At 54.3% G+C, this 14,503-nt stretch overlaps 1 protein-coding gene across 1 annotated transcript; it reads right to left on the minus strand.

The window, feature by feature from the left end:
• Window positions 1-4,658: 4,658 nt before the first annotated feature.
• LOC130017457 (CAP-Gly domain-containing linker protein 1-like) lies at window positions 4,659-12,581 on the minus strand. Its single transcript, XM_056108164.1, has 3 exons — window positions 12,529-12,581; window positions 7,661-7,777; window positions 4,659-5,274 (listed from the first exon to the last, which is right to left on the minus strand). The coding sequence occupies exons 2-3, from the start codon at window positions 7,742-7,744 to the stop codon at window positions 5,095-5,097; spliced, it is 264 nt and encodes an 87-aa protein (XP_055964139.1). The 5' UTR covers window positions 7,745-7,777; window positions 12,529-12,581; the 3' UTR covers window positions 4,659-5,094.
• Between the last annotated feature and the right edge of the window lie 1,922 nt (window positions 12,582-14,503).

Genomic DNA, 14,503 nt, shown 5'->3' on the forward strand with positions numbered 1-14,503 from the left:
CGCCCAGCCCCGAGGATCCCGCCCGGGTCCGAGGGTCTCGCGTGGCCCCGGCGCGGCCCGGGAGCCCCCGGGCGCCGAGACTGGCCTTAGAGCCGGCAGTGGTGGTGCTAAGCCGTCGGGGCGACCCCTCCCTGGGCAGCCCCTGGACATCGCCGCGTGGGGCCAGAACGTTGGTTTTGTTTGTCCCTTTGGTCGAGATAAAATAAAGCGAAGGGACCGAGGGGCAGCGCAGGGGTCCGGACGGTCACCTGGCACACGGCCGACCCGGGTTCGATCCCCAGCGTTCCCTAGGGTCCCCCGAGCACCGCCAGGCCTGGTTCCCGAGTGCAGAGCCAGGAGGAACCCCCGAGCACCCCTCGATGTGACCCCAAAAGCAAAATAAATAAATAAAAGACGCAAAGTGACTAAGGACAAAATTGGTCCTCGGCCTGCTGGAAAGTCTCACCTTCGGGGCCGGAGATAGCTCCGGGATGGAGGCATTTGCCTGCAGGAGGGATGTGCTTCCTGTGCTCCAGCCCCTGCAGCCCCCCAAAGAACGCTGATGAGTAAGGCTCAGTGTTGGCCAGGGAGAGGCGCCCAGCTTCGGAAGCTTCTGGAGCCTGGGAGCTGACTCCACCACCGCTGCCAGGTGAGGCTCTGCTAGCACCGCTCACCAGCCCACTGCACTGCTGCTCGCTCAAAATTTCAAGGTCGACTGAAATTTGTTTTGTCTTTTTAGAAATGTTGTTTTCTTTGTGAATTTTTTCAATCCTAGTGAAATACACGGAGTTGATCATGATTGTTGGATTTCAGTCATATCATGTCCCAACACCTGTCCCTTCACCAGTGTACATCGCTCACCACGAATCTTCCCGGTCTCCCTACTCCCCCAGGCAGGCAAGGCACTTCTCTCTCCCTCCTCCTTTCTGCAGTGCTCTCTCTCTCCTCCCTCTCTCCCTCTTTTCTGTCTCCCCCTCTCTCTGACACACGCCTTTCGGTTTACAATACAGATATGGAAAGGTTATTATGTGTATCTCTTTACCTACTTTCAACACCCAGTTCCCGTCCAAAGTGATTTCCAACCATTTCCAAGCATTATTGCCAGACTGGTCCCTACTCTGTCCCCAATGCTTGTGGGAGCTTCCAACCATTGACCAGTCCTCCTGGCCTCCATTTTCCTAGCCTTGGATATCAATCCCCTGTATATCTGTGTGTGTGTGTGTGTGTGTGTGTGTGTGTGTGTGTGTGTGTATATTATGGGCTGGAGCAATAGCACAGCGGGTAGGGTGTTTGCTTGCACGCAGCCAACATGGCCGACCCAAGTTCGATTCCTCTGCCCCTCTCGGAGAGCCCGGCAAGCTACGGAGAGTATCTCGCTCGCACGTAAAGCCTGGCAAGCTACCCGTGGCATTTTCGATATGCCCAACGCAGTAACAAGAAGTCTCACTATGGAGACGTTACTGGGCCCGCTCGAGCAAATCGATGAACAACAGGAGCACCGTGACCATACATATTATATTCCACGAAATGGGTGCTTGTATTTGTCAAGGGAGTTGGGAACCATATCCAGCAGTGCTGAGGCTCCTCCTAACTGCGCAGGCATCACTCCTGGAGGGGATGCTGGGGACCATAGGAAGTGCCAGGGAAAAGACTCTGGGTTTGCTGCTTGCTAGGCATCAGCCTTGCCCCAGGGCTCTCTCTCCAATCTACAGTTTACTGACTTACAACCTAGTATTACAGAATATTCACAGTACGATGTAATATTTGGATATCCTGCAAAGTAACCATGATTCATGTATAGACCGTTTGAATTCCCTACCATAGATTCTAAAGTCAAGGACTGCTATTGGGGCTTATGTAGGCTAAAAGTAACGTTCTTGCTCAAGCTCTTTTTCAGGAAAAATCAACCTGAGGACACGTGTGCTTCAAACGTACAGGAGTTGGTGCTTATAAACATCGTTGGTTCTGTTAATTTTGGGTTAATAATATAGCAACTTCCAGTTTCTTTCCCAGACTTTATGGATTGATGGTGTCTGTACTGCATGGTGTCCCTTTATTTTCGTCTTGTCAAATAGCTATGGAGAATCACTGAAGGTATTCATTTTAGGCTACATTGGTTAGGAAGCTTTGCAATAATGCAATAAAGGTTTTATTTGTTTTGGGTTTTTTTTTGCCATTAAACCTCACCCAGTGGTTCTATTATTTTTCATCTTTTATAATTTTATTTATTGAATCACCATGAGAGCAGTTACGAAGCTTTCGGGTTTAAATCTTGGTTATAAAATGAAAGACCCGTACCTTCACCAGTGCCATTCTCCACCACCCAAAACCCCAGTATGCCCCCATCCCACACCCTCCCCCTACCTGTGGAGAGATGATTTTCACATTACACTCTCTCTACTTTGATCACATTCAATATTTTGACACTGGACCCACCATTATTATTTGGGATTTTACCCCAACACACAGAGCTGCTGAAAAGGCAACAGTAGACAATTTGTTTTCTATTCCTGGTTATGAATAACATATGATGTCGCGTGGTTGTAGTAGTGGCTGCGCGATTTTGAAATTCCAAAATTTTAACAATTAAATCTGGAGGGATTTCTTGCCAAAACCTGCTGGGTTCCAAGATTTGTTCCTGAGTCTGTGGGATCATGGCCGTTAAGCAGATTGATCGGGAGCCAGAAAGGCCATTAGTGGGCGGTGACTAGGGGTCTTGCTGGGATGGGAAGGAAAGGGCTGGTCCCACCCCCATCCCGTGAGGCCCCACATGTCTCATCACTGAGGGCCCAAACCTGACTGTCCAATGGCCTCTGGAGGATGGCGGCCACCGAGCCGCCAAGGGGGAGCAGGTGGAGGGACAGCACCCTTTCCTCCCTGGAATGGCCCAGCGACAGTAACCTACTGCAGGGTCCAGATGCATTTCTGCCAAAAGCCACTGGATTCCGAGATTTGTGTCTGAGTCTCTGGGATCATAGTCATTCAGCACCTTAATCAGGACCCAGAGAGGCCGTTCATGGGCGGCGACTTGATGTCACGTTGAGACGGGGAGGAAAAGGCTGGCTCCACCCCCATCCCATGAGGTCCCCCTTGTCTCATCACTGAGGGCCCAAACCTGACTGTCCAATGGCCTCTGGAGGATGGTGGCCACAGAGCCGCCAAGGGGGAGCAGGTGGAGGGACAGCACCCTTTCCTCCCTGGAATGGCCCAGCGACAGTAAACTACTGCAGGGTCCAGATGCATTTCTGCCAAAAGCCACTGGATTCCGAGATTTGTGTCTAAGTCTCTGGGATCATGGCCGTTAAACAGCTTGATCAGAAGCCAGAGAGGCCGTTTGTGGGTGACAACTTGGGGTCTTTTTGTTTAGGAAAGGGCTAGCTCCACCCCCATCCCATGAGGCCCTACGTGTCTCGTCACTGTGGGCCCAAACCTGACTGTCCAATGGCCTCTGGCGGATGGTGGCCAATGAGCCACCACGGGAGAGCAGGCGGAGGGAGAGCACCCTTTCCCCCCGGGGTGGCCCGGCAACAGTAACCTATTGTGCGATCTGGACGCATTTCTGCCAAAAGTTGCTGAGTTTCGAGATTTGTTTCTGAGTCTCTGAGATCATGGCCGTAAAACAGCTCGATCAGAAGCCAGAGAGGCCGTTTGTGGGTGACGACTTGGGGGTCTTGTTGGGGAGAAAAGGGCCAGCTCCACCCCCATCCCATGAGGCTCTACGTGTCTTGTCACTTTGGGCCCAAACCTGATTGTCCTGTGGCCTCTGGAGGATGGCGACCAGTGGGCTGCCAGGGAGAACAGGCCAGGGCACGAAATCTATTCCCACCTGGGGTGGCCCAGCGCCTCTAACCTACTGCAGGGACTGGACACATCTCTGCCAAAAAACATTGGGTTTTGAGATTTGTTTCTGAGTCTCTGGGATCATGGCTGTTAAGCAGTTCAATCAGGAACCAGAGAGGCCATGTCTCCAATTATATAGCTGAACTGGAGGTGGTTTGTGGGTATATCTCCCACATATCTTTTACCTGTTTACTTTCTTGGTCAACTCTGCCTCAAGTTTTTGGGGTCTGGCCAAACGCACGGCAGCAATTTGGGGGTACCTGGAAGTCTGAAGGCGCCATCAGGCTGCTGATGCACTCGCCTCACAGGTACAGACTGACCTGCTGGTGGCACCATACCCCCAACCCAGTGCTTCTTAGGGTTTACTCCTGCCTCTGCACTTAGAGATTGCTCCTGCCAGGACACAGATGACTGGATGGGATTCCTGCCATTGAACCCAGATCAGCCACATGCAAGTACCCTACTCACTGCACTATCTCTTTAGCCCAAGATAAACGCTTTTAAGAAAATGGTTTACAGGCCCAGAGCAATAGTGCAGCTGGTAGGGCATTTGCTTTGGCCAATCTGGCTTCAATCCCTGTAATTCCATATAGTCTGCCCAAGCACTGTCAGGAGTGATTCCTGAGTGCAGAGCCATGAATAAGCCCTAAGACATCACCAGGGGTGGCACAAACATAAAGAAACAAAAAGAAATTGGTGTATCAGAATTCCATTGTAGAAACTGTTTGACTCATTTGACTCTATAGTTCTTCACTGCTAGCCAAAAATCTTTTCTAAAGAAACCTGAGAATAATCAGTTATCACTGGCAAAAAATAAATAATTTTATTAAAGTAGATATAGAACACTTGTTTGCTCAAATTTTAATACTGCTTTACATAGTTTGTGAAACAATTTCAATAATGGTCATTACTAAAAATTTCAATGGATCCAGATCTTTCACTTGTCAGACAGCTGATAATCTCCAGAGGAAAATACATCAAAATCATACATATAATTATAGAAGTTCTTATTATACATGTAGCCTGGATGGTACATTATCACTTTTGACAGAACTAGAAAACATTCAAATAAAGAAAAATAGATTGAAACTGGATGATAAACTTCTGATGGTTGAGGTCCTTCATTCAATCTTTTTGTGGTAAGAAAATCCAAAATTAGTAATGTTGAATTTCTCATCATACATTCATCTAAAACCACAGTGAAAAATGTAAACCTTGTAAAGACAGTAAAATGGTTATTCTCGGTGTTTCACAAATAGCTGGTTATGTCATCCTTCAAGTGCTGGTGATTGCTGCACAGTGCAGAGAATGGGGTGGCCGGGCCGAAGTTGTCGTCGTAATTGTTGAGTCGTCCCCGTTCCCGTCGAGAGCCACCTCGGATATCATCTCCACTTTCATCTTGAGGTCCTGATTCTTTCTTTGGAGGTCCACGATCACGGAATTCAGGAAATCGATCTGTGTTAAAGGAGAGCGTGAGACGGTGAGCCATCTGCGGGAGCCATCGGAGCCCGCCACAGAGGAGGCTGGGCCCCGCTTCCAGTCCCCGCCCCAGGGTTGGAGGCAGCCAGAGCTCCCCTTTCCCTTCCTGAGCGCAAGCTCCCGGGTGCCCCAGGGAAGACCCCAGGAGGACATGCTGGGCCCCCTCGGTTCCTCTCAGAGCAGGGAGTCAAGAGGGCCTTCCCTCTCCTACAAAGACAGACTCACTTCTTTAAAATCCACGGGGCGGGGGGGGGGGGAATCCCACTTTACAAAGGTAAGCATGACTATAGGCACAAACATTCATGTTTCACTTAAAAACTGGCAGGTTTGGGTCTGAGTGATAGCACAGCGGGAAAGGTGCTTGCCTCGCACGCAGCCAACCCAGGTTTGATCCCTGGCATCCCATAGGGGCCACTGGAGAGCAGCCAGGAGTGATTCCTGAGTGCAGAGCCAGGAGGAAGCCCGGAGTATCGCCAGGTGTGGCCCCCAAAGAAAGAAGAAAGAAAACCATAAAGCTGACTGATTCTTTTTCTCCCTCGGGGCAAGTTCTGATGAGGAGTCTCTGAGAGTGCCCAGGCCCTCCCACACTGGAGCCAAGAAACACAGATCTCTCTTCCTCCAGGTGAAGAAAACAAACACAAAAAAACATGGAAATGTTCAGTTCCCAACAAGCCCATGCAGGGTCCACCTCCACAGCCCACATGCAAAGTTCACTTCAGCCCACATGTGCCGTCCAGGACAACGGCTGTTAAGTACAGAAGTGCAGGAAGTGAGGGTGTGCGGGAACTCCACAGGGCACTGGGACCCAGATGGTCCCCTTCCTTGGAGAGGATTCAAATTATAAAGTGTTGCAGGCCAGGTGGGATGGAAGGGGGTTTGGGAAGGAGAGACATCAAGGAGGCCCCAAGGCTGACTCCTGCCGCAGGCCAGACGCAAGCCTGGTGATGGTAGGTGCGGGCACTGGGGTCTGCAGCCAAGTGTGCACACCCCAGAAGACCCCACCCAGCTGTCTCCCTCGACAGGAGCAAGAAGCAGGAAGGCGGCCCAGAGGACCAGACTCCCCAGCTCTGCGCCCAGAGCATGCACAACGTGGCCGGGACAGCCACATGTTGGTGGACGTTTCCGTTTGCGACCGGACCTTCCTGATGGGAAGGAGGCCCTCCAAAGTGGTGTTCGACTCTGGCAAAGTGAAGATTTGCCAATTTTATGGGAGCCCGAAGCCCAGGTTCTGGGAGAGCAGCAGGAGTAAGGGCTGTGGAGGGGTCTGGCTTCTCGGCTCTGGCAAGGACGTGACCCCTTGACTGAAGGGATGTGTCCTTGTCCATGGGGCCTTTCACTCCGTAAGCATCACCTCTTGTGCTGGGAGCATGTGGGGATGGGGTTCCGGCAGCGTGTGCCCAGCCCCTGGTTCTCACGTGCGCCAGGTGAGCACCGCCCCTTCTTCCTCAGCTTCCTTCTTTTTGGCTTCTTTTATTGTGATTAATCAATTCATTTGGGGGGGGGCTTTTGGGTTACAACCCATCGTTGCTCAGGAGTGACTCCTGGCTCTGCACTCAGGGACCATATGGGATGCCGGAGATGGAACCTGGCTTGGCCACGTGCAAGGCAAACACCCTACCTGCTGTGCTGTAGCTCCGGCCCCACTCTCAGATATTTTAAATGGTAGGTATTCCCCGACTCTTTTGAAGCATACACACATATATACATATGTACATGTCTGTGTATGTATACACGCTCATCTATAACCTTTGTGGGTAGTCAGTTTGGTTTGTTTGGTGCGGTGGGGACTATGCCCTGGCTCTGTGCTCAGGGATCACTCCTGGCGAGGGAGGAGCAGCCCAGGCCGTCAGCAGTCACTCGAGCCCGGGAAAGTGGGGCTGTGTGGTCAGAGGGCACTGGCTCGCCTTCTCACGGTCATCAAAGAGCCTTGAAATGCTGCGTATGTCAACACATGTGGCTTCTCTTCCTGTCCCGGCCCAGGCTCTGGGCGAGCTAACTGGGGCGTCCAGTCCCTGCCGGGCTCCTTGCTCCGCCGAGCAGTCTGGGAGTGGTCAGCTGTTCAGTGATCTCGCCAGGCCGCCCCATGTCCCCCAGATTCTGTGTGGTCACTCCGCGCAGCACCTCCCCAGGGGTCATACAGGGGTCATGCAGGGGTACACTTCCCCTCCTGTCCCATGCGAGAACCAGGGACCAATTACTCCTGGCAGTGCTCAGGGGACCAGATAGGATGCCGGGGATTGAACCTGGGTCTGGCGTGTGTAAGTCAAACGCCCTCCCCGCTGTGCTATCGCTCTGGCCCAGGATATAGTTTCTCTCAAGGCTGAGGCCGGGCCTACACGCCCTGGTCACCACCATCACCCACCTCATTCTGCAAGTTTGCATTGGTGTTCCTGGTGTCCTCCAGGGAGGCCAGGGTCTCTGTCTTCTCCTGGGACAGTTGCTGCATAAAATGCCTGGCATCTTCCGCTGTCTGCACAGCCTGGAGAGAGAAACCTCGTTGAGCCACGCCGGGGGGGGGGGGGCAGGGAGGGGTTGGCAACAGTGGCACAACACAGCGCGAAACGCCCCACAAACCACCCACACCTGCCACAGTGGCTCCGGCCCCGCTGGCCGCCGGTTCATCCTGCGGGGACTCACGTCTGAGCCGCTCAGCAGCAAGACTGACACCCAGAAACAGCCCAGGGCTCCCAAGAGCCTCCATTCCTCACACAGAATAAAAATGACATGAGCGGACAGCTAAGCAGGCCTGGGTGGAAAGCGTGGGGGGGGGGGAAGGAGAGGAGATGTGAGCAGTGAGCACAGGTGTGGGAATGGGAGAAAGGTAAACCCTGAGTGAGGTGGGAAGAGAGAACACCTGCCCGGCACCAGGCACCCTCGAGTCCAGGCTGCCCTGCACCGGGCACACTGCTGGTGGCACAGGGCACCCCCGAGACCCAAGTGAGCAGACTCAGGGCAACCGCTCAAAGTCCCCCCGGAAGACAATGCTTTGCTTTACAACTTAGTGCCTCTCTCATGCCTTCCCTTACGTCTTGAAGAGCCACAGTGCAATCTTCCGTGAGAACTCCCCCCGGAAATGAACATACTGTCCTTTCTTGGTTTTATTCACAGCTTATGCCTTGTCCTAGAGGTCAGCAGGCACGTGGTGACGAGCTGTCCCTGCGCCCGCAGCAAACAGCCCGTGACACACGGGTTCCGTGGGGATCCACCGCTCCTTGTGCCGACGAAGAGCAATCCTCTTAACCGCTAAAAGGGGGTGCCCGGGGCCAACGGGGGTCGGGCCTGCTCCACTTTACCGTAAAAGAGTGCAGCGTCTTGAGCTCTCTGATCTTGAAGGTGAGCCTGATCTTGTCCTTCCTCAGTATGCGGTTCTCCTTCTGGGCCTCCAGGAGGTTGGCCGAGACGTGGCTGCTGGTCTGGGCCAGCCGACTGACCTCCTTCTGGAGGAGGAAGTAACTGCCGGCCAGCTGCTCCTTCTCCCGCAGGATCTCGGCCACCTTCTCTTCTGACCGCGCCTTCTCCTCCAGCAGGTCCAGGTGCTCGGCCTGCAGCCCCTGGGCACGCGCCCGCAGCTCCTCCGCCTCCTGCTCCAGCAGCCCCAGGCGGCCTCGCAGCTGGCTGGCCTCGTGGGCGGCCGCCTGGGTCTCCTTGGCGCGGGCCTCCCGCTCCTGCGCCAGGGCCTGCTGTGCCGCGAGCCTGTCCTCCGCCAGCCGCCGGCACTCCTCCTGCCGCTCGGCGTCAAGCGCCTCCTTGGCCTGCAGCACGCTGGCGTGTGTCTTCTCCAGGCTGCGGGCTGCGTCCCTGGCCTCCTGCAGCGCCGCCTCGAGGGTGCCCTGGCTGGCCGCCAGCCCCTGGAGCTCCTGCTGCAGCGCCTCCAGCTCGGCCTTGTGCACGGTCTTGGTGGCCTCGTCCAGCTGCGTGCGCAGGCAGCTGGCCTCGGTGCCCAGCAGCTCCTTGGCCTGCAGCGCCGCCTCCAGGCTGGCGCCCAGCTTCTCCTGCTCCTGGCGCAGCAGGTCCTTCTCGAGCTGCAGCTCCTTGTTCCTCTGAGCCAGGCCGTCACGCTCCAGCTTCAGGGCCACGCACAGGCTGTCGAGCTCCAACTGCTTCTCGAGGGCCGACTCTTTCTCGGCCGTGAGCTCCTCGATCTCTTGCACCAGCGACTTCTGATCCCAAGCCAGCTCATGATAGGAGCACTGCAGCTTCTGGATGATGTTGTCCTTGTCCTTGGCCAGGGATAGGTTCTCCAGAACCAGCTTCTTGACATGCTCCTCCAGCTGGCCCCTCTCCTCCAGGCCCTTCTTACACTCAGCCACCAGGCTGCTCTTGCTCATCTGCAGCTCCTCCACCAGGGCCTGCAGCCCCACCTTGGCGACCTGCAGGGCGTCGTTCTCCGCGCCCACCCTCTGGAGCTCCTCCTGCACCGCCCTGGCTTCTTCCAGCACTTTCTCTTTCTCTGCCTCGAGGGCTTCTTGGCCGAGCCGCTCCTCCTGCCAGAGCTTCTCTGCGGCCCGCCTGGCCTCGATGACCTTCTCTTTATCGAAAAGAATCGCTTGGTTCAACAGCCAGAGCTTCCTCTGCTCTTCCCGCAGCGAAGAGTTTTTGGCCTCCGCTTCCTTCAACTTCAATAGCAATGACTCTCTCTCTGACTTCAGAGAGAGCTTCTCCTTCGCCAGCAATTGATTCTCTGACCTCAGGGCCCTGCGATCCTCCGACATCAGCTCAATTTCCTCTGATGTTATTAGGTAAGTTAATGACTACAGAAACAAAAGCGGGCAAGAACGGAAACAAGAATGAGATCAAGCAGGCACAAGCAAGCCAAGCACTTAATGTGGCCTAAACACCAGAAATGAAAATGGCAGAGTAGTCTTACCTGCACACGCGTGCATACGTGCATGCACACACAAACACACAAACACGTGCGCGCACACAAACGCACACACACGCACACACACACACACACACACTCGCAGGATGGAGAGGCTCAAACGCAGTTAGCTTCACAGGGTCAACATATCTACCTGCCTATTTTGTGGATGGGGGCCCCACACCTGGTGGTGTTCGGGTCTCGCTCAGGGTTCTGTGCTCAGGGATCACTGCTGGCAGGGCCGGAGGACCATACGGGATGCTGGGGATCAACCCGGGTTGGCCAAGTACAAGGCAGCACTACCCATTCTACTATCAGCCATTTTATTTTTGAAATGCCGTCTGAAATTATTCCTGACAGCTCCCCGGAAGTTTTAAGTACAGTTGGATCTTGACATTGGGGCATAAGATTTTTCCCCCCACTTCAATTATTCCATTACAAAATCCATCACTCTGTCATAGAAGGGATGCATTAAAAAACTAGTTTCCAGTACAATTCAAAGAACTACAAAAAGTATTTTGTTGTTGAACTTTGTGCAGGAGGGGAAGGGAAAAGCAACCATTGCTTGCAAAACGACTTTCACAGGGACAAACAGAGGCAGGAAATGGACTTAGTCCCAAAAGTTTTACACTTTATAGAAAATCCAGACTAATCCACCAAGCTTTGGAGACTGAAGCCAACAGGTTTTGCTTGCCAAACACAGTAACAACAAGTCTCAAAATGGAGACATTAGTGGGCCCGCTCGAGCAAATCGATGAACAATGGGAGGGCAGTGTTTGCAGAAATTTGGGAGGGGCCCAGGGGCTCCAGGAGGAGTGGCCGCACACGGGCCAGAGTCTCCCTCACCTGCTCTCCCTGCCCGTCAGCAACGGGTTGTGCGTCTTCGTTTCTGAGTCTCAATGCACACCATAGTTTAACCGCCATGTACTTTCCAGAACTTTCTGCAGCAAGGGCTATCTTCTCTGTCCAGCTCAGCAGCCATGAGCCGCAGCAGGCTACTGGCGTGCGCTGCGCTGGGCAGCTGACCGCTGACGGTCAGGTTACTGGAATGGGACTGACCTGAGCATGCACACGAGGCTGCTGGCCACAGAACTGGGCCGTGCAGGTGGTCCAGGGAGGAGACGTAGCCCTGGCTCTGGTGCGTGGTGGAAAGAGGCCGGGCACCAACACACACGCGGGCCATGGCCGCCGCTCAGCAGCCCTGGTTTCCTCTGATGTAAGCTCGGTTCCGTTTTCTTTCCACTGGCTTATAGATATGTATACACACACATATACATACAAGCACATATATGTATAGGCATACACATATATGTATAAACTATACATGGGACCAAGTGTGTAAAACTGAAAATGTATCAAAATATGTACATATGAATTAAAATACACTTATTATATGGATATAAAGATGTACACATATGTACATGTTATGTATGTACACACATATATGTGTGTGTACATTATTTTCCTTCTTGTTTTGGGGTTCACACCCGGCAGAGGTCACGGCTTCCTCCTGGGTGCTTGGGGGACCATGGGGGATGCTGGGGATCCCCCGGTGGGTCACGTGCACAGCAAGTGCCCTCTCACTGCACTAGTTCCAGCCGCTTTATTTCTCCCCACTGAGCTTCGAACCTTAACATTTCTTTGATACATGAAAAAATGCCTTTGAGCAGTCAAGTGAAAACACGAAGGCCTGAACTTACTGAGCAAGCTAAAAACAAAACAGACAACCCAAGCTGGGGTCCCTGGGCTTCTATGTGCTCTGCCGGGCGCCCTGGGAGCAACCCCCTTCTGGCTCTCACAGGCGCCGACGGACGGAGGAAGTGTCTGAGGCTGCAGACCGAGGCCCCCAACAGAGCCCGACCCCGAGACGGCGGCCCTGCGCCCACACACCTTGGCCTTGTCGGCTTGCGTCTTCAGCTCGGCCACCTCCCGCAGCAGGCTCCCGTTCTCCGCCTGCACCGCCTGCAGCTTCTCCTCCGCCTGCAGCAGCAGCTTCTGCAGGGCCTGCAGCGCCTCCTCGTGCTGCGCCTGGCTCTCCGTGGTGGACTTGGCGTGCTCGGCCTGCAGAGCCTGGGACTGGCTGCGGCTCACGTCCACCTTCTCCCCCTGCGGGGAGCCGGGGGCCACCATCAGCTGTGGGCCCCCTGCCTGCCCCCAGCACACACGCGCGCACACACACACACAACGCATACAATGCACACAAACACACAAACACACAAACATACCCGCACACACACGGCAACTCTGCTCACCAGCACATACACACACACAATGTGAGCCTCAGAGGCGATAGGGCCGAGCTCGCCTGAGGAGGCTTCGCTTTGCCCTCAGCAATGTAAAGATCAGCGTCCGACTCCCCTGGTACTCACCAAACTCCGAAGCTCTTTCTCCAAAGCCTCCTTCACTCGACTGACTTCGTTCAAGTTCTCCTGAAGACTACGAAGCGCTAGCTCCTTCCCCTGCAGCTCCTCGGCCAGGCTCTCGGCCTACCAGAGAGACAAGGATGGAGTGAATGGACCAAGGGGACGAACAGGAACAGGAAGGGGAAAACAAAACAGAAAGCACGTATGAGAAGCCCATGACCCAACACAACCCCGAAAAACAGAGACGTGAGGTGAGTGCGATTGCCTGAAGTTCTCAAAGCCAAGGCCTTGGCGCCGTCAGTTCTGGTGATGACTGTCTAGTGGTTACTGAAAACGGCTCAAACAGAGGCGTTTTCTAGACCTACATTTGGAGTGACCAGAAAATAAGAAAGCCTATGAGAAAGACTGACTTTCCAGGGGCGGGGAGACGGCACAAAGGGCTGGAGTACACACCAGGCCCGAGTTGGAACTGCAGCACCACTGGGCGAGCCTGAGATCGGTCCACAAGCTGAAAGACCCACTACTGCTGGGCGGGAGGACCCCAGAGCCGAGAGCATGGCTTGGCGAGGAAGAAGGACGTAAGCAAGGGAGGAGGGAGGCTAAGGATACGAAGGAGGGAGGGAGGAAACAGGGAAGAAAGGGAAAGGGAGGGAAGGGAGGGAAGAAAATGTTATCTTTTTTTTTTTTTTTGGCCCGCTTGAGCTAATTGATGAACAAAGGGAGGACAGTGACAATGACAGTGACCCTATGGGATGCTGGAGATCGAACTCACGTAGGCCGTGTGCAAGGCAAATGCCCTTCCCACTGTACTATCACTCTGGCCCCCAAGATTTACTTTCTTGTAGTTTCTTGTCTGTGACTTTAAAAGTTTGAGGGGTTTCAATATGAAATTTAAATTGAAGAACCTCTAATCCACTAGACAGCAGAACGTGACGTTTGTTACATCTTGATGCGAACAAGTGGTTCAACTATGCCCTGCTGTGTCCTAGGAATTGATTCTGTTTGTTTCTGGAATGTCAGCTAAGGAGTCCTGAGTCCTGAGAGGAACTCCCGGGGGTCTCTGGGTCCTTCTGTTATGTCTGTCAGTCCTGTCTATAAATCCCACAGCCCTTCCATCTTGGCCAACAGAGAAGTTTCTTCAACAAAGCGCACAGCGCCATGGGGGTCGGTGGGGGGCGGCTGGGAGGGTGCGTCCTGCCACCACAATCCTATAGGAGTTAAAGGGCATTTTTCCAAGGGGCTCCTGGGTGAGAACTGCAGCTTCCTCGGCTTGGCCCAGATCTCACTGTCTTGTCCTTCCCCAGGGTCAGGGCTACCATGAGAGTCCATGTCCGTGGCCAGCAGGAGGCCATGCTGGAAGGCGGACTTGGCCCAAGCACCCCTTAGAGGCTGAAAGGGATGAAATCTCTGCAGGGCTGGGCAGGGGCTTGTGCTGCAGGCAGGGAGGGGCCGGCAATGAGAAATACCAAGATGGGCCACGTCACCAGCCCTGAGGGAGCTCAGAGGCTCAGAGGCATTGAGCACCAGCTGGAAACTGAGGCGCCTCGGGGAGAGGTTGGCAAAGCCAGTCACACGAGCAGGTGGTCAGCAAGGTCAGGGAAAGAACCCTGCGGCCAGACTCGAGCCCAAGGGTCTGGGCGGACTCGGCGAGTACGCAGGGGGCCCAAGGGGGGGGGGCAGAGGTTTGCTTTGGGGGCTCCTATCTTGTTTTCTCACTGGCCTTGTGAAGAGTTCTCAGTTTCAGAAAGACCCCAGACGGGCCCAATTAGCCGGGGCCAAGGCTTGCACGGCATCTGGGTGCTGGGGACCAATGACAGTCCCAGAATCGTGCCGACACGTTCTCAGTCCCATCAGAGGGAACCGCACGGGACGTGACCGGGAGACCTGTCAGCACCAAGCCGGAACACGGCGGCGAGCAGACAGACACACAGCATGCAGGGAGCGAGCGTGGAAGTGGGCGAGGGCACCCGGGTACCAACCT

The sequence above is a fragment of the Sorex fumeus genome, unplaced genomic scaffold, assembly GCF_029834395.1.
Source record: "Sorex fumeus unplaced genomic scaffold, SorFum_2.1 ptg000196l, whole genome shotgun sequence".
NCBI lineage: Eukaryota > Metazoa > Chordata > Mammalia > Eulipotyphla > Soricidae > Sorex > Sorex fumeus.

Excerpts from the sequence above, each read along its gene's own strand:
- LOC130017457 (XM_056108164.1), bottom strand. The coding sequence starts at position 7,744 with ATGCAGCAACTGTCCCAGGAGAAGACAGAGACCCTGGCCTCCCTGGAG. Across the intron at positions 5,275-7,660 it reads ATGCAAACTTGCAGAATGAG|ATCGATTTCCTGAATTCCGT; the intron begins GTGGGTGATGGT and ends CCTTTAACACAG.